Here is a 23,646-nt window from a genome sequence, read left to right as displayed (position 1 = left end):
AAGATATTTTATTTCTAGTCTGAGCTTTAAAATGAAACAATACCAAGTAATATTTGTTTCCAGACTTCAATATTCTTTCATGAGTGCAATTACTAGTTTGAGAAGTTGATGTTAGTAATCCACAAATAGTGTAACATTAATTTTTCAATTGGTTTATAACCGTGGTGGCACATTTGGCCCAAACTCCCCCATTTTCCTCAACACATGGGAGGTGGGCCATGTAAACTGGGACAATGGGAGAATATACAGCAAACGACTCCATTAACAGAAAAAACTCAAGGCTTGGGTCTCATGAGCACACTATTTCATTTGCATAACACTTCATGGTTTACAAAGTGCTTTCATTTATTTTTTAAAATTTTTTTTATAAAGGCAGGGAGTGAGGAGGGGGGTTCAATTTCTCCTTTTTTGAGACAGAGTCTCACTCTGTTGCCCTGGGTAGAGTGCAGTGGTGTCATTGTAGCTCACAGCAACTTCAAACTCCTGGGCTCAAGTGATCCTCCTGTCTCAGCCTCCTGAGTAGCTAGGACTACAGGTGCATGCACCACCATGCCCAGCTAATTTTTCTATTTTTAATAGAGATGAGGTCTCACTCTTGCTCAGGCTGGTCTTGAACTCCTGAGCTCAAGCAATTCTCCTGCCTTGGCCTCCCAGAGTACTAGGATTACAGGTGTGAGCCACCGTGCCTGGCCGAGTGCTTTCAAATATATTCTCTGATTTAATCCATGCCAGCCTTGAGGCAGATGCTGCTGGTGCCGCACCAATATCTACCAGTACTTACGTCCCCCTGCATATGGCTTATGGCTTTCTACTGCACACACCCACAACTCTCTGCATGAAGGTGTTTTCTGGCTGGAGCATGCTGGGTCCAAGCCAGGTAGGCTAGAGTGCTGGGGGGTTATTTTCCCAGGGAAAGCACTCAACCAGTGACAGGCAGGAGTTGGTGGATAGATACCTCCACCACCTTGCCTTTAGGGAGGACCACTAAGTGCTGTAATTGGACATGCACTGAAGTCAGACTGGAATTTAGGTTCCCTCCTGTCTTGCAGCGGGTCCAAGTGGAATAGAGGTCCAGTAGCCACAGTGATGCCCTTCCCTGCTTTCATGGCAGGCCAGGAGCACCAGGGAATTAGCACCTGCCTGGGAGCAGCCTTTAGTTAATGTCAGATGGGAGTTGATGTACATATACTGCAGCTTCCTTACTCCTCCAGTAGGATAATTCTGATCCATGTGTTCTTCACTGTTTCCTGGAGGTCCCCCAGTGGCACTGAACTCTAGCTGCCCACAGTGGAAACTTGCCTGATAACACACCCTTTACTGCCTCCTTCTCTCCCCATCTCACTTCCTCACTCCCCAATCACCATTTCCTGGGATTACCTCCTGTAAAAACCACTTGCATACAAATTCTTCTTGGGGTCTGTTTCTGGGGAATGCAGCCTAAGACAGCACCTAAGAGGGGAGGATTGCTCTTATTCCAACTTTATGTGTGAAAGCAGAGAGGAACCACAAGTCTAAGTGATGTGCCCAAGGCAAACAGCTCGTGGAAGAGCTGGAGTGTATACCTGAGTCTTCTGATCGGGACTGAGCTCTCCAGGGCACCTTACTTACTCAAGCACTAATGACACCACAGGGTCATATGCCCATGTATGAAATTTTAAACTTTCTGTGTTTCATTAAGGATTATGGAAGAAAAAGTAAAATAAGAAATCTAGTGGTTTGGGGATCCAAAAAGGAGTCAACTAATTCCTTTATATCACTTAGCAAGTGGGAAGCAGATCTGGGGCAGAACTTTTGAGCACCTGGAGAATATAGCTTATCCCTTGAACTATGAAACATTTTTCTCCTAACCAGGAAAATGGGCAATAAGATGTTTAATGAAAATAAATTTAAAAAGTAGAACACTTAAGAGAAATATGGAGGAAACCAAAGTGCCTATAGGAGCTGGGTCATGGGTTACTAGATTTAAATAGTTTTTACTAGAAGCTTCCCAGATCATATTAGGAACACTGAACCAGAGAGGCACTGTCCTCATAGTGGAGTTGGATCCTGAGGTCTGAGTAGAGAGCCCACACATACAATCTGTCATGGGTCGTGAATGTTCTAAATAAACTCTTGAGGAATTAGGGATCATCTCCAAGAAATTCCAGATTATGCGGCTTTGGTGGATTGATCACAAAAATGGTCTCAATTTTTATCCCTCCCTGTATCCACACTCTTTGCATATAACTTTGCAACTCCTTCTCTTTCCTTTAATCTGGCCCTGTGACTTGCCTTGGCCAGTAGAATATGGCAGAAATGATACTATGCCAGTTCTGGGCCTGGACCTCAAAAAGGTCTGGTATGCCCCTGCTCTTTCTTGGAAAGAGAGCCAAACCTTAGCCTGTTAGAGGAAGAGAGACCACACGAAGCAGAGCTGAATGAGTCCAATTATCCCAACTGAGGCCCCAGGCATGTGACAGCACAGCTAAGATCAGCAAAGTTACAAAGCAAACCCTTAGCTGACTGCAGACACGTGGGTGAACCCAGCCAGCCCAGCTCAGACAGGCAGAACTGCCCAGCCAATGCATAGACTCAGAAGCATTAGGCCACTGAGGATTTGTGCTTGTTTGTTACAAGCACTTTGAGCCAGATTTTAGGACATGGTGATTTTCAGGTTGTGCGTTCTCAGACATTAGAGTTGAAGCAAATGGGAGTCATTTTCTCCCGTCTCCACGCATCCAGTCTGCCTTGACCCTTCACTCTCAGTGTCAGCTGGGAGTGGCAGAGAGCAGAAGCCTTACTATATTGTAATCATTCGTACAATCACACAAGACCTACTATTTAAATATGAGCACCGTGTATCATGATGTGACAATTTTTCCCTTGGGAGTTTATCAATGAAGCAGTGATTCATAAACCAGGCGTCCTCAAACTACGGCCGGCGGGCCACATGCAGGTGTTTTTGTCCGTTTGTTTTTTTTACTTCAAAATAAGATATGTGCAGTGTGCATAGGAATTTGTTCATAGTTTTTTTTAAACTATAGTCTGGCCCTCCAACGGTCTGAGGGACAGTGAACTGGCCCCCTGTTTAAAAAGTTTGAGGACCCCTGTTCATAAACAATCGTCTTATCCTATGAAGAAATGAAAATGACATGGGACACCATGAGAGAGCACATACCTGGCAGAAAAGCATTATTTACCTTTGCGTTTCTGTTTAGAAATCAACGCTTTTCCTTGGAATAGACCCAGACCAAATTCACCCGCTTCATTCACCTTAGGGGCTAATAAAGAACACTTGATCAGTTAAGAAAAAATCTAAAACCCCACATGCTCAAAAGGAACGAATCAAATGGCTGAACCAACAAGGTTTTAGCATATATTCTAATTACAGAATATCTTGGAGTAGTGTTTCCAAGTCATTGACAGTGGTTCGAGTTTCCTCATCTAGAATATCTTTTCCAGATGTTCCCTTTGGTAAACTAAGCCTTCACATTACTGACACGTCCATTCTCACCACGTTTGGGAAATATGCTTTCTTGAGATTTACTCTCTATTGAGGGATATGATGTCATTTGTAAGCTAGGTCTTTGATGGGTGAGCTTGTATCTATATTTCCTTTGGTTGAACCCAACTGGCACTTGTATGAGGAAAATATAGAGGCAGCAAGAAATGCCCAGCAAAAATCAATTGGAAGGTCACAGTGTGGGGTTTTAGGGAGGGTTAATACAGAAACCATCCCAGAGGCGCTGAGCCTTGTGGTGGGTTCCAGTAGCCAGTGAAAAGGGGGATATGGCAGTTCTCTAGTTCACACAGAAAACTTAAGCCCTACTATAGAATTTCCCCCCTACAATTGTCTCTTCTGGCTTTTCTTTTTTCTTCTTTTGTTTTTTTTTTTTTGAGACAGAGTCTCGCTCTGCTGCCCAGGCTCGAGTGCTGTGGCGTCAGCCTAGCTCATGGCAACCTCCAACTCCTGGGCTCAAGCAATCCTTCTGCCTCAGCCTCCTAAGTAGCTGGAACTACAGGTGTGCACTACCACGACCACCTAATATTTTCTATATATTTTTAGATGTCCAGCAAATTTCTTTCTATTTTTAGTAGAGACGGGGTCTTGCTCAGGCTGGTTTCGAACTCCTGACTTTGAGCGATCCTCCCGCCTCGGCCTCCCAGAGTGCTAGGATTACAGGCGTGAGCCAACGCGCCTGGCCTCTTTTGGCTTTTCAAATCATAACCACAGAACTGTGGGGGTCCCTTTTCCTGGAGTAGGGCTGTGAAAAGTGCCTTTGAGAAGTGAAAAAGGTAGAGCTTGGCAGATTCATGTGGTGACAGTCCCTGTGATGTGGGGGTGTGCCACGTGAAGAGCTCAGCTGCTGGACAACTGTGCTTGCAGGACAAATGGGCTTCCTCAGCTGGGAGTGGGAAGAGAGGGTGTGTGTCGAATAGGAACCCCTCCAGGACTTCCCCTCCTCAGTCCCCAGAGTGGCAGGTTTGATTGGGCATTTACAGAAGGAGTTAGCTTTTAGAGCTTACGGAGACGGCCGCTTCTTAGGACTCAAGGCCCAACCCATTTTACTTAAGGCGTGTCACTGGCTTTTCATCTTTTCATTTGTCACGAGACATCCCAACTTATTTTTCATAAAATGTATAAAATAACAAAAGTGACACTCACAAAACACATCTCCTCGAAGCCTTCGCTCCTGCTCTGCGTTGTTCTTCAGGGCTTTCTCTCTACTCTTCTCCTCCTCAAACTCCACTTTCCTTCTCTCCCCATTCCTTTTTCTTCCTCCAGGAGAGCTCCCGTCTTTGGAAACACTCTCTTCATAGCTGATGGGCTGCAAGTTAACCTTAGGGGTGGGAGTCCCAGCGTGTTCTGGGGGGACGTTTTTAACTTTTACCTTCTTTTTCATGCCATTTTTGTGAACAAGCAACTTCTTGAGTCTGTCTTTGATGGTACCAGGTGGTCCGAAGACTTCCTTCACAGAATTTTCAGGGATAGCTAAAATGGACAATAAGAGGCAAAAAGTTCCAGATTGGCTGATAATTAGATCACTCACAAAAATGGAGCATTTTTAAAGTGCTAAAGTACAGTAAGTGAATGCTTCCAGAATGATATTTTAGGAAGAACTATATTTGCATCTGTTTTAAGCAGTTCTGATACTATGGTAGTTATCCCACCTACCTTTTGTTAGAGGATATGCTTTTGTTTTTGCTTCAGAGATTACTTCAGTGAAATACTTACTACTACCCAGTTGCGCTACAGATCCCAAAGTGATGGAGTTGCCAGGGTCCTCTAATATTTCTGCTTTCATACTGCTATTCCCGTAAATTGGTATTGTCCAGGTAGCCCTATAGATTTGTTGAAATTTAATGTTCAAAGATTACAGCTATGGCATTAGGTTGAACCATATAAATTGCTAATAATGGGCCCTTTGTGACCTACAAAAATGATGACTTATGGTTCATTGTACTCAAATCTTATTTTCCTTCCCCCTTTTCTCTCTCCTTTGAATTTCTTTGCCTCAATCACTATCTAAAGCTAAATGATTTTATTTATTGACTATTTTTAGAGAAGCTTCTATATTTAATTTAAATTTAATTTAAATTAAATTGCTTTTAAAAATATACCCCTAGATTGAGTCTTCCTATACCCCAGTGGATCAATGACCCTTGGGGGGAAAATGACAGTGTTAAAGAACTCAAGAGGTAGAAAAAAAGATTATTTAGCCCAATACTCTTATCTTGTAGATAGGGCAACTGGGTGCTATTAAGTGACTTTCCCAAAGTCACTCAGCTGGCTAAAGATAGAGCTACAGTTTGAGGGTTCAGCATATGAATGACTTTTTCTAGTCCTGTTTCCATGTTAGGTTAATTTCTGCTTTAAGGTTAAGAGCTACTTTTTTTTCCAGACTGGTTCAAATTCCTTGAGATCTACAATCCAAAGATACCCCTTTCCAGGGATATATTCATAATAATTGGGAATATTCAACTGATATAAAAAAGTAATTAATTAAAGAATTAAAAATACTGATTTTTAAAACTATATAGTCTTATTATAAGCTATCTAGGTATGTATTGGTACAAGAATAAGCAAGAAAAGGTCTAATAATACTTGAATCAATTCACTCAATTTTATTACTTGGATATAGTTTAGAGGGAAATGAAATAAGGAAATAGACATTAATTTTGATGCCTAAAACAAATACTATAAAAAGAAATTGGATTGGGATTTTATTAGAATATTGTTCCTGGCAATGTTTTAACCTCTTCTCCTGCTTTGTTCCTTCATCATTTGGCTGATTCAATCTGTGTCAAAGTAGTAGAAAAATAAACAAGGAGAATTCTACAATATTTTGGGTAATCAAAAGGAGAAATAATGCTTTGAAAATATATATGCCCTTAATTAATCCATTGCTTTTACTTTGAAATCAATCTAAGGCTAGTATGACAAAAAGGCAACATTTCTCATTTCAATGAAACATCCTAGTTATTTATCACTCTGACAGCCTGTAGTTATAGGTATGGAACCAACTAGAACTAATACAGGTAATGCATCATTACTCATTTTTCTGACCTTTAGATGGCCTGTTTCAGCTCCTTTGCCAGAGGTTGCATGGTAAGTCTTGATTGTATGTGCTAATCATATATAGACTTTCCTTTGGAGGCTCCAATGTGTAATTCTGTCTATGGTTACCTGAATCTTTTACCAGTACCCAGCAAGAAAAATGAACAGGAAACCTCTATGGCCTGTAAATTTCCTTTATGCAATCACTAACATAAAACTAAGGACCTTTAATAAATAAGAAGGAAAGGGTTTCAACCCATACCATGCAAACCTAAACATCTGCTTTTAGTTTCTGCTTTGAAGTTTCAAATTTTCTTATTGAAAAGAAAAAAAAAAAAAACCGGAACCATCATAATCTTAGTAGTGTTGATAATTTCACTCCCTTCATAGGTAAAGAGAAAAAGCTGGGCAAGGATGAAGATGCAGTCTGAAGATATGCATATGCATAGCTAGATTTGGTTTTATCTAGGTATTGCTGTTTCATATTTGACATTACTGATGATTGCTTTCTCCTAAAAATTTCTTGATTATTCTATCATCTTTGGAGAATATAAAAATGTGGGAGGAAGTTGCAGTAGGGGGGGTCTTTGGCACGTTTGGGGTACTGAGACATAAAAATAGGGAATTCCAAAGTCTTCAGGTTCACAGGCCAGTCTTTTGTAGATGAAGTTGACAATTTCTCTTAGGAGGGACTTGAGATTCCTTTAAATATCCACTTTGTCAAAAACTTCCACCTGCCTGAAAATCCTAATTCTAGTTTTATATTTTTGGGATAAGACTTTATTTATAGAAGATCAATATTAGGTAAGAATATCTGACCCCAGAGGAATATGACTTTGACATTTGGTCACCTGTGCTTAGTTCATCAGATGATCTATCATCTGGGAGGACAAATGGTCTGCTAATCTGAGCCTGGGACACAGTCCTGGGAGGAGAGGCTTAACCGGGGATGAGGAATGTATTGTACTGTGGGACTCAAGAAACAGGAAGGGGCTAGGATGGAACAAAAGCTGAGCCAGGAGAGGTCCCCAGCATAGAGGACTAGTGCTCAATCATGAACCCACCTATCCAGTGGTTGAGCACACAGTCCTGAAGCCCTTTCCTGGGTCTCACTCCTGGCTCCCACATCTCCTAGGCATAAGTTCTCACATCAGTAATTAACTTCTATTTTGCCTCAGTCTCCCCACTTACAAAATTGGGATAACACCAGGATTTTCTGAGCTTTAAATGAGTGAATAAATATATATCAATTACTAAGATCAGTGCTTGGCACATACTTGGCATGTGTTTGCTATTATTTTTAGAATTCATTACCAGAATGTTTCAAATCTTTTATGGAGTTAAAAAAAAATTCCTAGCCCATACCTTCACATTTCTAATGTTGATGGTATAATTGAAGCAAAAACAATTGAGATGGCCTGGTTGTACCAAAATCTGTTTCCTTGAATATGCTCTATGTAAATTGAATTAAGCCATAAGCATATTTTTAATGACTAAAGAAGCTGCTTTTCAAAAGGAACAACTAAACTTTGGTAAAGAAGCCTTTGCTACGATTATTCCTACTACTACCGCATGCTTATTGAGCATTTAATATATTCTGGGCTGGAAGGGTAAAAAATACACACATCTACATCTAGGGTGCTCCGTCCTTTGGGTACCGATGGTGTGGAAAGATAGCCTACTAACTCCTTTTCCACATTGCAATGTAGAGGCTAAACTTTTCAAAACAATGGACTCAAAAGTTGCTATATCAATGTCCTATATTATACAATAGCAACTCATGTGCATATGAATGCATTTTGCACTATCATATTTCATAATGCTGAATGCTAACTAGATGTGATTCTCTCACTTTTGTTTTTATGACTTTTCTGTGTATATAAGAGTGGATTTTTGGCCATCCTTAAGCAATGGGTACTAAGACTTCGTTAAGATCAATATTCAATAGAAGCATGGCTGTTTATTTTACAGAGAGTTAAAGCAAAATGAAAAGATCTGAACAAGTAACATAGTGAATGATCCAAAGATAGTTTTCTCCTTTAAATAAACATTCCAATGAAAGACTAAAAAAATAATTCAGCTCCAGAATGGATAACAAAATGCATAATTTTCAGATAGCAAATAGAACAGCGAGATGAGTTTCAGGTTTCAAAGAATAAAGAAAAATTTGTTTTACCCTAAAATATACTTAAAGTTCAATGGTCAAAGAAAAACAGAAGTTTTCTTGACATAAGAAATGTTTATGTTAGGGTAGGATTTATAATTTCAAAGCACTGGGTTACAATACAGAAAACACAGGCTGCAAACAACTACCCAATTGCACACTTAAAGATGTTGCCGTCATTGGACATTAAAAACACACTGTGGTTTCAAGGAGATCATATGATGAGGAAGGAAAATGACTCCAGGTTTACTTTGGGCCTTCAATTCTTAGGCCTGGGGGTGGAAGGGTGGGTATGAGGTGAGTTGCCCACTTATTGAAACAGGTGTTTTCCCGAGGCTTCGTTTTTGTGTGCACAGCAGTTTTACATTTACCTTTATAAAATTTCAGAGTAGAGAGTAGCTGGCCCTTACCCAATGGCTGACTGAAATGATAGTAATAACAGTAACAGCCACAGCTAACTTTATTGGGCATCTACTACGTGCCCAGAAGAACTCAATTCTCTACCTAGAGTCCCTCATTTAAACCTCATCATGAACCTCTGAAAGAGGTATTTGTCTTAGTGTGGCAGGGACTGGGACAAGGATTTGGGTGAAGGTGATTTGTTTGGGACATGATTCTGGGAGGCGGAAGTGGGGGAGAGGGGCCAGCGAGACAGGAAGAGAGAAATACCAAAGATGGTGCCATGATGGGCAGGTAGTCACTGTGGGCAACTGAGGCTCAGTCCCGCTGGAGACATCTGGAAACCAATGCAGAACACACACACCTCAGACCTGTCCCACCCTGTGGAGGGGAAGCTGGGGTATTTATCAGAACACTCCTGTCCCCCACTGGTTGAGGGTTATCTCGAGGGGTGTTAACTTCCCCCATCTCTGCGTTGCACCTGCAGGGGGCTGGGCAGCCTTCCACAGAAAGCCCCGAGGCCACAATGCAGAGTCCACTGCACTGAGGCTAGGGATGTGCATGGACTCGTCTACCCGTCTCGTTGGAATTAAGGAGCTCCAAGGCACTGTGGCCTGGCCCAGGACAAGCAGCCACCACAGGACTACCACGAGCTCCATTTTGGATAGGAGAAAACTGAGCTTAGAGAGGTTAAGAAATTTGCTAAAGGTCATAGCCAGTATGGGGCAAAGCTAAGATTTAAATTCAGGCCTTCCCAACTTGGAACATACGTGTTCAATTTTGATGGTATGAAGGAGTACTGGGCATGCGTCCCTTGAGCACGCATGCAGTATGGAAAGCTGATTCTTTCAAGGGGATCAAATGATTCGTCCCTCTCTTGAAATCATCCATGCACAGCCCTACACAGACAGCCAATCTCTCTCTCTCTCTCTCTCTCTGAGTAAAGTTTCAGAAGGACAACATTGGCTAAGAAACCACAGCAGGCCGGCTCAGTGGCTCACACGCCTGTAATCCTAGCACTCTGGGAGGCCAAGGTGGGTGGATTGTGCGAGGTCAGGAGTTCGAAACCAGCCTGAGCAATAGCGAGACCCTGTCTCTACTATAAATGGAAAGAAATTAATTGGCCAAATAATATAATAGAAAAAATTAGCCAGGCATGGTGGTGCATGCCTGTAGTCCCAGCTACTCGGGAGGCTGAGGCAGAAGGATTGCTTGAGCCCAGGAGATTGAGGTTACTGTGAGCTAGGCTGACGCCACGGCACTCACTCTAGCCTGGGCAACAAAGCGAGACTCATCTCAAAAAAAAAAAAAAAAAAAAAAACACAGCACCGAGTTGCTAGAGACTGAGTGGTCATTTAATCCCATGTCAGCCCAATGCAGGAAACTCACCCAGAGCCCCTGCCTGAGAGCTTGGGACAGTGAGATGTCCTCACTCTGTGAGGTTCCCTGCTCTGCTCTTAGATACCTATCTAGCAGTCATTTTTAAAAATTACAAAAAAGAGAGAGAATGTAACCACCACTGGACTTAGTCTGCTTGGGGAAGCCACATTTCTTGAAATATTTACAAGCACAAGTATGCTTTTCCATACTCTTTTTTTAATCCAGACTAAATGCTGCCCTGTTCTTTTGGTGGTTCTTCATAGAATTTGATTTCCAAACTCATTTGGTTATATTCTTTTGTACACATTCTTGTTCAGTGGTGCTCAATCATAGTCCACTGGGGTGCTGTGAACCTTTTATGCCACTAAATGTCTATCATGGTACATAGAGTTTATTTTTGCGTGGCTGAGTGGACACTCTTACAGCCATTTGTGTCATCAGGAGCACTGGCCACATGGGGGCATGGAATGTGCTGTAGGTCAGGGCACAACTTGCAGCCATATTTCTTGAACTTGTGGGGACTCTGCTAAGGGGTATATGAGTGAGCTGAGTCGGGGGAGACGGCAAGTCTGGTCACATGATGAGCCAGCTAAAAGGGACATAGCCTGGATGACTTGAAACATTGTAAGACACTATTTACCAGGGGAGTGACTGCACTGTAATCATAGCTGACTTGCCTTGGCAGCCATTTTAGATATTCACCGAGATATCTAGTTTTTTCTCCTTTGGGGCACACAGCAGGATTATTATTATTTTTTGCCCCTTGAAGTTAGACACTTCCAAGCTGAATTAATTATTATTATTATTTTTTTGAGACAGAGTCTCACTGTGTTGCCCAGGCTAGAGTGAGTGCCGTGGCGTCAGCCTGACTCACAGCAACCTCAATCTCCTGGGCTCAAGCAATCCTGCTGCCTCAGCCTCCCAAGTGGCTGGGACTACAGGCATGTGCCACCATGCCTAGCTAATGTTTTCTATATATATTAGTTGGCCAATTAATTTCTTTTTTATTTATAGTAGAGATGGGGTCTCGCTCTTGCTCAGGCTGGTTTCGAACTCCTGACCTCAAGCAATCCGCCTGCTTCGGCCTCCCAGAGTGCTAGGATTACAGGCGTGAGCCACTGCGCCTGGCCCAAGATGAATTAATTAAGAGCTGGTACATGGCTGTCCATGCCTCCTTCCCTGCTGTGACAAGCCCTAAGGCCTGGGGTTGATACCGTGGTAACATAAGATGGTGGGGCTTCTGTCAGCCTTTGTCCTTAAGGGACTATATTGAGAAGAAACCCCCTGAAAACTCTCTTTGGACATAGCATGAGTGAGAAACCTTTATTGTTTTAATTGTTAATAGCAGTGATTTTATTTTATGTATACATCTGATTCACACATTTAAAGTTTGCACACATAAGCATTAAAGAATTCACCAGTAAGAACAATGGAACTTTTTGCTACACATTAAACCAAGTGAATCTAGGCTTGAGGATGACAAATTAAGTGAGGTCACGATCATCATAGTTTGTTTCAGTTGTGTGTTCTGGAAAAAGTCCTGATTCACATGGCCAAAAACCTTTGTGGTTTTAAGCCACTGACATTTTAGGATTGCTTAGTGCTGCACCATAACCTAGTTTATCCTTACAGATACATTTGCTCAGTGTCTTTTGACTTGAAATCTTATTTTCAGTATTTGAAAGTTAGTTGTGATCAGAAAAATATTAAGTACTCTTGTTGTTCTTTAAGTTCAGTGCCTACAACTTCAGGGAGTATTAGAGATGTGGTCCAATTAGCAAAGAAGACAAGGCTGAGGCAGAGTTCAATTCAAACATTGCACACATCCAGAGTGAGAGCAAGAGACAGCAGGAGAGCGAGAAAGGGAGAAACAAAGGGAGGAAAGCCATATGGAGAGAATGCTTTATTCGGAATAGCTACGACACCATGACCAAATGCTACTTACCAGAACAGTGCAGTCCATTGCCTTTATATCCATGCTTGCATTTACACTTGAAGGATCCATGGGTGTTGAGGCAATTGGCGTGGAAGCTGCACACATGGGTTTCCATAGCACATTCATCTGTATCTAAAAATATGAGCATGCCAGTGAACAACTTTGTGGTAAAAGAGCTTACTGAAAGACCATCCCTTATACGTGAGCAACTCCAGGGCCAACTACTCAACGCTCCCAACAAACCAAATGTTGCCTGAGAGCTGACAGGTGTTCGAGACTCCAGGCACATTGGTGGAGGCCCTGGCTTTGCTTGACGATTGGTACCTGGGGAGTGTGTCTGCAGCTCCCCTTGCCCCAACAGCAAGTTCATTATCAATGCCAAGGAACTCTGTAAGATGTTTAGGCTTTTCTCTTACCTTTTCATCTGCCTATGTTAGAACTAAATAACAACATCAGAAGATCAATTCACTATTTGGAAGGGCTTAAAACTCAACAAACAAAAGACAAGATCAGCCAGGGACCACTGACATCATCTGGACTCACAGGCATGGGCATTGTGTCCAAAGACTGCCAGGAAAAAGGGTCAGGCTGGTCTGAGCTCCTCTGCTGGATTTAGAGGAGGAGAAATTGCCAAACTCCATCCAAGTAAGAGGGTTGTCTGCCCTATTCAACATCCCATTTTCTATCTATGCATTTGGAGACATATGCACACAAAATAGCCTGTTGTTTTTAATTTGGCCACAAAGGGAGCTCAGATGCTACTCTTAATCACTTTTTGAAGCTTTCCATGTGGATTCTACCCTGTCCTGTGAAACAGATTATACACTGTAACACAGCATCATCGGACTACAGGGCTGGATGGGTCTGCAGGAAGATATGGGGTCTAAGCACATGAGGGAAGTGGACTTTATAAGCCTCTCTAGAATGGTCTTTTTGTTTGAGATTTGAGGGAAGAGCTGTGGAGGCTTCACAAGATGGTTCAAAGCCCAGTAATTGAGTGTTGCCCCAATGTGATTACACAACATGTATCCTGGGAAGCCCTAAGTGTAGGGTTGAAAAAAAATAAATCCAATTTTTCCCCCCAAGTGTTAATTTTCCATGCCATGCACACACCTTTGTTATACATGTTATGTGACTAGGAATCTATAGGCTGCCTGAATTTCTCTTCCCTATAGGACAGGCTCCATCCTACATTATATCAGGAGCGATGGGAATGCATCCAAGGGCTCCCCAAATACCCTACCCACTTGCTCACTGAGACTTGAATGCCTTCACTGAGTGATAAAACATTTTATCTCACACAAATTAGGCCAATAGCTGACTGGTACTAGAGTCTTAACAGACAGTGATTTTGGTGATCACGGAAGGGAACCTTTTTTTTGGACCTAGAACTATGAAAGGGCTAAGGAGGAAAGAGCATGTGCCTTCATCTCCTTCATACATTTTTCTATAGTCACCCCTGATGGAAACTGTTATGAACAGACCCCTGAGATCAATATTAGATAGGCCTTGCTATTCTTCCTTTAATCAAATATAAATACTGCTTTATTATTCCCATTTTTAGATGTGTACCTGGAGATAAAACCAAAAATATAAACAAAACAAAAACCAAATTAAAAAAAAAAACACACAAAAATCAGCCTGAGATATTCATCTCCATAAGAGAGCTATATTCGTTATTTTAAATCGTTATTGTCCTGGCTTCATAATTGAGGTCACTGGAGTTCCCTAAATGCCAGAGACTAAAAAAACAAACAAACAAACAAACAAACAAAACCTTTTCTGTGTTGTTAAGCTGGTCAGTTCAGTAGATTCTTCAACTAATAGATTGAATTGACACCAAAATATCTGCAGAGAAAACCCATAGGTTTGGTGGGGAGAGGAAAAAAAAGGACAAGATACTGCCGAATCTTACCTACACAGTCATATCGGCCATTGATATATTGCAGTTCGAAACCAATGTGACATTTGCAGTAGTAGCTTCCAAATGTGTTCACACATCTTCGATTGTAGGGACACACGGCTTTACCAGAAACGCATTCATCAATATCTAGGGTGCAGAACCAAAAGGTGTTGGTGACAGCAAGAAAAGTAGCCATCTGCATGCATATATGATACATTATGCACACACACATGCACAATTTCTTTACCTGAAAATGGATTAGATTGTATTGGTGCCAACACCATAGCCTCTGGGAAGTGTTCTAGATCTGCCCACCCAGGCCCACACACAGCATTTCCTTTTATGTATTTATATCATTTTATACCTTTTTTTTTTTTTTTTTTGAGACAGAGTCTCACTTTGTTGCCCAGGCTAGAGTGAGTGTCATGGTGTCAGCCTAGCTCAGAGCAATCTCAAACTCCTGGGCTCAGGCAATCCTCCTGCCTCAGCCTCCCAAAGTAGTTAGGACTATAGGCATGCGCCACTGTGCCTGGCTAATTTTTTGTATATATATTTCTAGTTGGTCAATTAGTTTCTATTGTTAGTAGAGATAGGGTCTTGCTCAGGCTGGTTTCGAACTCCTGACCTCGAACAATCCGCCCACCTTGGCCTTCCAGAGTGCTAGGATTACAAGCGTGAGCCACCGCCCCCACCCCCACCCCCACCCCCATCCCTTTTTTTAAAAAGAGGCATTAGCTTGTTATAATGTCACTACTTATATTCACATCTTCTCTCCTGTTAGGCCCTGGCTCTTCTGGGGTAGAAAGTGTATGTCTAGCACTTGGCACTTGTATGTTACATGTGTGCTGAGTGAATATTTTCCCCAGCTATGTACACGGTATAACATACAACTTTTGAAAATAGATCCAGAGAGCTGTATTTTTAAGCAAACCAAATACATAGACATTTAAACCAAATACATAGACATTTAAAATTCGCATTTTACAAAAGAGTTATTTCATTAGTAAGATCCTCCAAGGCTTCTGCGATATTGACTCAAATCACAGAAATGTGGTCATGTCGGGGTGCACTTATGCATACGTTGTGGGTCAGGTGTAGCTTCGTAATGACATAATTTTAGCCAACAATAGGTGTGTTCCTTTGCTACCATTGGAAGTCAGGGTACAGAGGGGCTGACAGCTATGCTGATCAATCCAGTGACATCCAGGCTTTGCTTCCACTTTCAGATGTCAAATCAAATAGATGTTATGTTGTTCTTTTGGACCTGTGGTTAAACATGCCAGTTGGTGCTGGCTTATTGTTCCTGTTTCACTCTTAAAATAACAAATAAGTGTTGGGTTGACTGAAGTTATTTTTCAGTGATCACTTTCATGCATGTCATCTTTCCCTTCCAATGAAAATGGCACCCAACAAATCAAAGAGGTGGGTGGAAATTTGGATTCAGTTTGGTCAAGAATTAGCCTTGTCATATAAATCTCATTATTCTAAAGAGTACTAAACCCTGTGAACCTAATTAAATCTTCAAATACTCTCAAAGAGTAGAAACAAAGTTTTAATTTACATATATATTTTTAAGTAAGTGTTTAACTCGCTTAGGACCTATTTGGCTGAGCTTCTAAATGCAGTTTATGACATTGTATACATTTAGGATAAATAAACATCCAGCACCTTGACTGAAAATTCTACTCATTAAATGACAACCTATAAGTAGTATAGTTTCTATTGGATAGTAATTGAAGTAAAATGTTTAAGGTAAATATACTAAAATAAATTTATCCTTTTTCCACTATGGCATTAGATAATCCAAAATAATAGAGAAATGTTCTTTTTAGCATCCCAAAGTATGTCTAGAGCATATGTGGCTAAAGACATCGTCTCAGAAATGGACATAAATCTGTACTTTTAGAAGTTTGTAATGTCTGGTCAACAAGCTGATCGTGATGAATGAAAAAAGGAGTTCAGTAAAGTGGAGTCACAGGAGGATGAGGATGAAGAGTGGAGGCGATTCCGGCCGTTCTACCTTCACAGGCTCTCCCATTTGGGGCCAAGTGGAGTCCCCGGGCTGGACACAGACACCGTGGCCCTTCCTCTGTGTCTTCACAGCCGTACTGGCAGTTTGTTGTGGCACATGTCCTAGAGTCTGAAAAAGGAGACATGCATTAGCCTTTCCCTCCAGAGATAAAAAGCACTAAGAAACTATCTCTGAATTCTGGGACATTAAATAGAATAGGTAGAATGGCATTACAGGACAATTTTCATTATCTGAGTTCCAAACGGACAGCCAAAAGGAATCTGGACTGGGGTGGCATCTTGATGGCCCCTGGGCTCAATGTCACCCATAGTCTGTTTTGTGGGCCACTGCATTGAAATGGATCATCTTTGGGTAGGGCATGCACCCCTCAGACTGCATCTCTCTCCTCTTGTGTATGCTCTAGTCACTCCTTTATGTCACCTGACTAGCCTCTATAGGTTGAAAATGGAACCCATGATGTAGATTAACAACCTGAGTAATTAGGGTAAAATAATCCATTCCAGAGATCTTTCCACGGATATCTAGCCTCAGTGATGACCACTTGAGTCATGAAACTTGGAGTTTTAAGTGTTGGTACTAAATCATGTGGCAGATATAGCTAATCAGCTGCCTGCAAGCCATTCTGATCCTCCTTTTCTCTTGCCATTCCCACCATTGAGGCTGGAAAGCTAGATACTTGTCTTTTTCCCAGCCTCCCTTGCAGCAAGGAATAGCCATGTGACCCAGTGTGGCCAAAGAAATATAAAGGTAAGTCCACTGGAAGGAATGGGGCTTCTGGAAAAGATGTTGCTGATAAAAGGGATCAAGCATGAAACAGGCATTAGTTCATTAGCATCACCCCTACCCCCTTGGTTTTGTCTACTTTCTATGTGTGTGTGATATCTGGAGCTGGGGCAGCCGTATTGTGACTATGAGTCTACAAGCATGAGAATAATGATGTCTCAATGAATGATGGCAAAGACTGAGTCCTTCTTGAGATGCTCTGGAACTGCTTGCCTCCAGCTTTTTTAAATAAATAACAGAATCTAGTTGGATTTTCCTGTCACTTGTCGCTAAACATAACTTATCTTATAAAAATGCATTTCCTTAGCAGGGGGCCAGTATGTGTGGATCATAATATGTATGGGGGTAAGAACTCATATGGTTCCATCCCAATGTTCACAACAGAGGGGACAGTGGATATACTCCCTCCCTCTGCCCCCTCCACAACATGCCAGTCACCAAGCTGGACAAAGAGATCCAAGGGGCCAGGTGAAATCAAATCAGCACCCAGGAGAGGAGTCTTTGAGCTATAAACAGGGAGGCACAGGTAACCACTAGATATATAGAACTAGAAAGAGGGTACAGGGATAAAAGATCCAGTGTAATGTAACAACCCCCTACCCATGGTTGCATCACTTCTTTCTTCTTTTCTCTTTAGTTGTCTTCTTTTAAAATTCATCTTCAAAATTAACCTAATTCTATCTTTTTATTTGAGGAAAGATATCTTTTTTGGCACTGATTGGCCCTTCATGGAATGTTTCAGAAATATCCATTAGAGTCTATCTTTTGAAAACCTTGAAGTGATTACTATAAAAGCCTAGATAGAGGGTCCCTTTTAGGGAGGGCTGGAGGGAGGAAGTTCTGGCAAAGTTCTATTTGGTGGCGGTTACAAGGGTGCTTGACTTATAAGAATTCATTAAATTATGCATTGGTTTCACGTGGGTTTCTGTTTAATTTATAATAATAAGGATTTTTTTTAATAAAGCCCCTCAAATGCCTGCTTTATCTCTCGGGCTTGCTTGCTAATGGAAGATCTCAATGACCAGAGGTGTTGGGACACTTGGCCAGGGAGGAGACAGGACAAGGAAAAATCTGAGGAGCAGGGAGCCATGCCCCAGGCGAGATATTAAAACTTTGAGAAAGTCAAGGATGGGCTGGGGAATCCACGCGACCCCACAACTACAGGAAGCTGGCTGAAGGCACAGGCTCGAGGTGTCAGGGGCTGCAGGGTGGAGGAAAGAGAGATGAGGAGGGAAGAGGGGAGGAGGGAAGGCAGGCAGGGAGGATGGATTTGCCTTTCAGCGGCAACATAAAACCTGAAAAGCTTTCCCTCTCAATAAATGAATGGATGTAGACTCTCACCCTCCCACAGGACATGAGTATTTCTTTATCACAGAAGGGCTTTTCTTTTCAGGAATGTGAGTGAGTCGGAATATGTTTCCAACCAGCGTCACTAATCTTTGGGAGTGGGGCAAGGGGCATGAGAAAGGTAGCTGGTGGGAAGAACTGATGTCCCGAGATGGAATTTAAATGTATCACCTCCCTAAAACAATACGCTTATTTTATTCAACGTGCTTATTTTCATGAAGAAATCCAACACGTCCCCACATATGTAGAGATGCAGATGCAGATAATTTATTCCCCCCCCGTTAGTCTTTTTATTTATAAAGTAAGTGTCTAGAACAGGCAAATCCATGGAGACAGAAAGTAGATTAGTGGTCGCCAGGGGCTGGAGGAAGGGGAATGAGGAGTGACTGCTAATGGGTCTGGTTTCCTTTTGGGAGGATGAAGATGTTCTGGAACTTGATAGTGGTGAGGGTGGTGCAACATTGTGAAAGTGCTAAATGACACTGAATTGTACATTTCAAAACGGTAAAGATAGTGAATTTCGGCGGGGCGCGGTGGCTCACGCCTGTAGTAATCCTAGCACTCTGGGAGGCCGAGGTGGGTGAATTGCTCAAGGTCAGGAGTTCGAAACCAGCCTGAGCAAGAGCAAGACTCCATCTCTACTATAAATAGAAAGAAATTAATTGGCCAACTAATACATATAGGAAAAATCAGCCGGGCATGATGGCACATGCCTGTGGTCCCAGGTGCTTGGGAGGCTGAGGCAGGAGGATTGCTTGAGCCCAGGAGTTTGAGGTTGCTGTGAGCTAGGCTGATGCACGGCACTCACTCTAGCCTAGGCAACAAAGCGAGACTCTGTCTCAAAAAATAAAAAAGAAAAAAGATGGTGAATTTCATGTTATATGTATTTTACCATATATATATTTTTAAAAAGCAAATGCCCAAAAGTGTTTTAGCCTGGGGCAATATTAGAGATCTTTTTTAAAAAAAATCACTTGAGCCAGCTTTTTCCCAAGCATTACACTGCAAAAGCCAAGCCTCACACGTTGACCGAGAGCAGCGTAGCTGTTGAAACTTACTCTCGCAGGTGGCATCTGGCATCAGCATGTGGCCACTGAGGCACAAGCACTTGAAGCTGCCATGGGTGTTCACGCATCGGTGCTGGCACGGCCGGGGCTTCAGTCCACACTCGTTCACGTCTGCAGGGGCAGTCAGAAAGCAGGGACGATTAACTGAGTTGGGAAACACCAGCGGGCAGTATCAGACCTCGATCTTAGGAAGGACAACTGGCTTGGCTCTCCTGGACCCCACCACTTACTTGCCTCCTCTCTGACCTTAAAATTGTATTTTGAAGGACTGGTGAGAATATGGAGCAAACGGAATAATCATATGCCACTGGGAGGATGTAAATTGGCACAAACATTTTGGAAAACTGCTTGGCTGAATCTATCAAAGCTATATATGGACATACCCATGACCTAACAATTCCAGTCCTGGGTACGTACCCAACAGAAAGAAACATGGATTTGTGCTCCAAACACACACGCACACACAAAAGAAAATCCCAAGACACATACTAAAACGATCATAATAGCACTAATCTAAGATTAGCCCCAAACTGGAATTAATCCAAATACCTCCTAACAGAAGGCTTGAGAAACAACTTGTATATTCACACAATGGAATACTATACTGCCATGAGACTGAACAAACTACAACTTCAGACAACAATGGATGCATCTCATAAATGATGATATTGAGTGGAAGAAGCTGGACACAAGCAACTACACACCATATGAGTCCATTTAGACAAAGCTAAAAAACAGGCACAGCTAGTCTGTGATATAAGAGATCAAGGTATGGTTCTTTTTTTGGGGGTGGGAGTGGACACCAGGGGCATGAGGGGTCTTCTGGGGGGCTAAGTATTTGTTTTTTGATCTCGATACTTGTTAATGGGTGCTTGGGAAAATTCACTGAGCTGTGTGTTTTTTATATATGCACAATTTTATGTGTACATTACTTGAACAAAAGTTAGAAATAGAAAATGTAGATATTTCTGCCTTTTATGTTATCCCAAGCAGCCTATGGCAGATGCCACCAGCACAGCCTCTTTTCAGTTATTATTTCTAGTGGCCCCTGCTTGGGCCACGTTACCTTGGCTCACATCCTTCTAGAGGGAGCTCTGTCGGGCAGCTATTGGCGGGGAAGATGGAGGACAATATTTAATCCCGTATAAAGATGTTTGTGGGATATTAAGTGATAAAAGGTTACAAAATTACATAACAGATTGATTGCAAATTTATAAAAAAAATAGTTGCATAGAAAAAAGCCCAGGAAGATATTCTCGAAACGTTACTAATGGTTATCTTCAGGTAGTAAGCTCGAGGATGACTTTCTTCTCTGTGCTTTGCAGTGTTTTCTTGAAAAAATTAATGATTAAGAATAAATAATAGTTTTATGAAAATAGAAAATGATACAGAAGGAAAATAAAACTTTAAAAGGGATGGTGGATTGAGAATCTTGTCTCTGGAAATGTGGTCATATGGGGGCCTCCTATCTGAACTCCCCCAAGGAAGACAGAGAAAAGAGAAAACCACCACCAAATTCCATGTAAGATGAGAAAATTCAGCATGGCAGCATCCTTTTTTTTTTCTTTTGAGACAGAGTCTCAGTTTGTTTCCTGGGCTAGATTGCCGTGGCGTCAGCCTAGCTCACAGCAACCTCAAACTCCTGGGCTCAAGCAATCCTCTTGCCTCAGCCTCCTGAGTAGCTGGGACTACAGGCATGCACCACCATGCCCGGCTAATTTTTTCTATATATTTTTAGTTGGCCAATTAATTTCTTTTTATTTTTAGTAGAGACAAGGGTCTCGCTCTTGCTCAGGCTGGTTTCGAATTCCTGACCTTGAGTGATCCACCCTGCAGCTTCCCAGAGTGCTAGGATTACAGGCGTGAGCCACCGGGCCTGGTCTGGCAACATTTTTGAAAATAAGAAGTGGCAGGCCAGGCGTGGTGGCTCACGCCTGTAATCCTAGCTCTCTGGGAGGCCGAGGCGGGCGGATTGCTCGAGGTCAGGAGTTCGAAACCAGCCTGAGCAAGAGCGAGACCCCGTCTCTACTATAAATGGAAAGAAATTAATTGGCCAACTAAAAATATATACAAAAAATTAGCCGGGCATGGTGGCGCATGCCTGTAGTCCCAGCTACTCGGGAGGCTGAGGCAGGAGGATCGCTTGAGCCTAGGAGTTTGAGGTTGCTGTGAGCTAGGCTGACGCCACGGCACTCACTCTAGCCTGGGCAACAAAGTGAGACTCTGTCTCAAAAAAAAAAAAAAAAAAAAAAAAAGAAGTGGCTGCTTTTGCCTCTGAAAAAATCCTTATGTGGGGATTTTCCAAGGCCTTAGCTGGACATTTGAAACCCTTCAGTCTATTGCCTGTCCTCTCTACCCTACCATTTCCCTTACAGATTCTGATGGCTTCAAAGGGGGCAACTGAGAAATGCTGATTGGACATAATGGGACACCCAGGAACACCCCATCACTTGGCCCTAACTCAGAGGTGACTTACTTGGAAGGAGCATTTTGGGAAGACAACAGTTGTGGCCTGAGGCCTATTGCCATTAATGGATGTATGTGGACTTTGATCAGGCTGCCACCGGGCAGGGAGTCTGCGGAGGAGGTGCAAGACAGACAGCCCCAAAACTGGAGCCAACTGGATCACTCCCTCAACGTTAATATTTTACTGGGACTTAAGAACTAGCATGAAAAATATTGTCTCCATTCTAAATCCCTTGAGTAGGTATCTTGGTACAGAATCCAAAACACACAGAAAAACAAGCTTTCTGGTGTAAAACCTCTGTAAAGGGTACAGCTGAATTATTACTTATGAGAGCATGATTCTTGACACTCCTCTCTCAAGAAGTTGGATGCAATTCTAAGAAGAACCTTCGGGGCCCTGGCCTGTATGTTGGTGGTAGGAAATAAGAGATTCAGATACTCTTCCCCAAGACTGCAGGGCTAGCAAGCAGTTCGAAAAATGGCTATTTCAGCGTATGGGGCTAACCTCTGGGCTTGGCAACAAGGGCTGGGAATGGCAGAGTGGAGTGGGTCCCTGGCCTTCTCTGAAACTTCATTCTCCCCTTTTCTAGAACCCTGGCAGCCTTTCTTAAGGACAGCTGAAATGGGTTTCCTGCTCTTTGCTCAATTTCATTATAGGACTGGGGACCCTTTCTTAATTATTGCAGGTTTCTTCATGCCAGGATTTCTCAACCTCTGTTGATACTTTGAGCTAGATCATTATTTGTTGTGGGGGCTGTTCTGTACATTGTAGGGTGTTTAGCAGCACCCCTGGGATTCATCCACTAGATGCCAGTAGGACCTCCCACACCCACTTGTGACAACCCAAATTGTCTATAGATATTGCCAAGTGTCCCCTGGGTGGCGAAATCACCCTTGTACCAATGAGGTATTTTTATTCACCATATTTAGAGCAGGGTTTCTCAACCTCAGTACTAGTGATGTTTGGTGCTGGAACATTCTTTGTTTGGGGGGCTATCTTGTGCATTGTAGGATGTTTAGCAGCATCCTTGGTCTCTATGCACTAGACACCAGTAGCACACCTTACAAATGTCCTCAGACACTGCCAGATGTCCCTTGGGGTAAAGCTCCCACATTTAGCACATAAAAATATAAGATTCCCAGTTAAATTTGAAGTTTAGATAAGATAAATGACTAATACTTTTAACGTCCCATATAATATTTGGAACGTATGTATAATATAAAATTATTTGTTGTTTATCTGATATTTAAATTTAACTGTGTATCTGCATTTTATTTGGCAACTCTTCCTGGGGGTCAAAATCACCCATGTTGAGAACCACTGTTCTAGATATTATAAATAAATTCTTTAATGTCTTCTGATAAATAGTCTATGACAAAAGTCTTAAGTTGTCTTTTAAAATATATCAATTTCGATAAAAACATACATATCATTCAATCCAACAGTTACATTTTTAGATATTTATCCTAAAAAATACTGAAGAGTGCAAGGATATTCCTAGAATGATGTTTTATTTAGCACTGTTTGTAATGGCAAAAAATTGGAGACAATATAAACAATAGTGTTTAAATAAAGTATTTTTTTGCATAAAGGATAAAAGTATTCACACTAGGGACTAGGATACAGCCTT

At 42.0% G+C, this 23,646-nt stretch overlaps 1 protein-coding gene across 2 annotated transcripts in view; it reads right to left on the bottom strand.

The window, feature by feature from the left end:
• The window catches only part of EGFL6 (EGF like domain multiple 6), a 58,993-nt gene that overhangs the window by 8,788 nt on the left and 26,559 nt on the right, over positions 1-23,646 (bottom strand). For both annotated transcript variants that reach the window (XM_075999298.1, XM_012784813.2), the window contains exons 4-9: positions 19,541-19,660; positions 16,341-16,460; positions 14,333-14,467; positions 12,427-12,549; positions 4,646-4,972; positions 3,180-3,260 (exon numbers count right to left, since the gene is read on the bottom strand). In XM_075999298.1, coding sequence (XP_075855413.1) covers positions 3,180-3,260; positions 4,646-4,972; positions 12,427-12,549; positions 14,333-14,467; positions 16,341-16,460; positions 19,541-19,660 — 906 coding nt within the window. The remainder of the gene's footprint in view (positions 1-3,179; positions 3,261-4,645; positions 4,973-12,426; positions 12,550-14,332; positions 14,468-16,340; positions 16,461-19,540; positions 19,661-23,646) is intronic.

Source organism: Microcebus murinus, chromosome X (assembly GCF_040939455.1).
Source record: "Microcebus murinus isolate Inina chromosome X, M.murinus_Inina_mat1.0, whole genome shotgun sequence".
Lineage (NCBI taxonomy): Eukaryota > Metazoa > Chordata > Mammalia > Primates > Cheirogaleidae > Microcebus > Microcebus murinus.
This window is presented reverse-complemented; position numbering and strand designations above follow the sequence as displayed.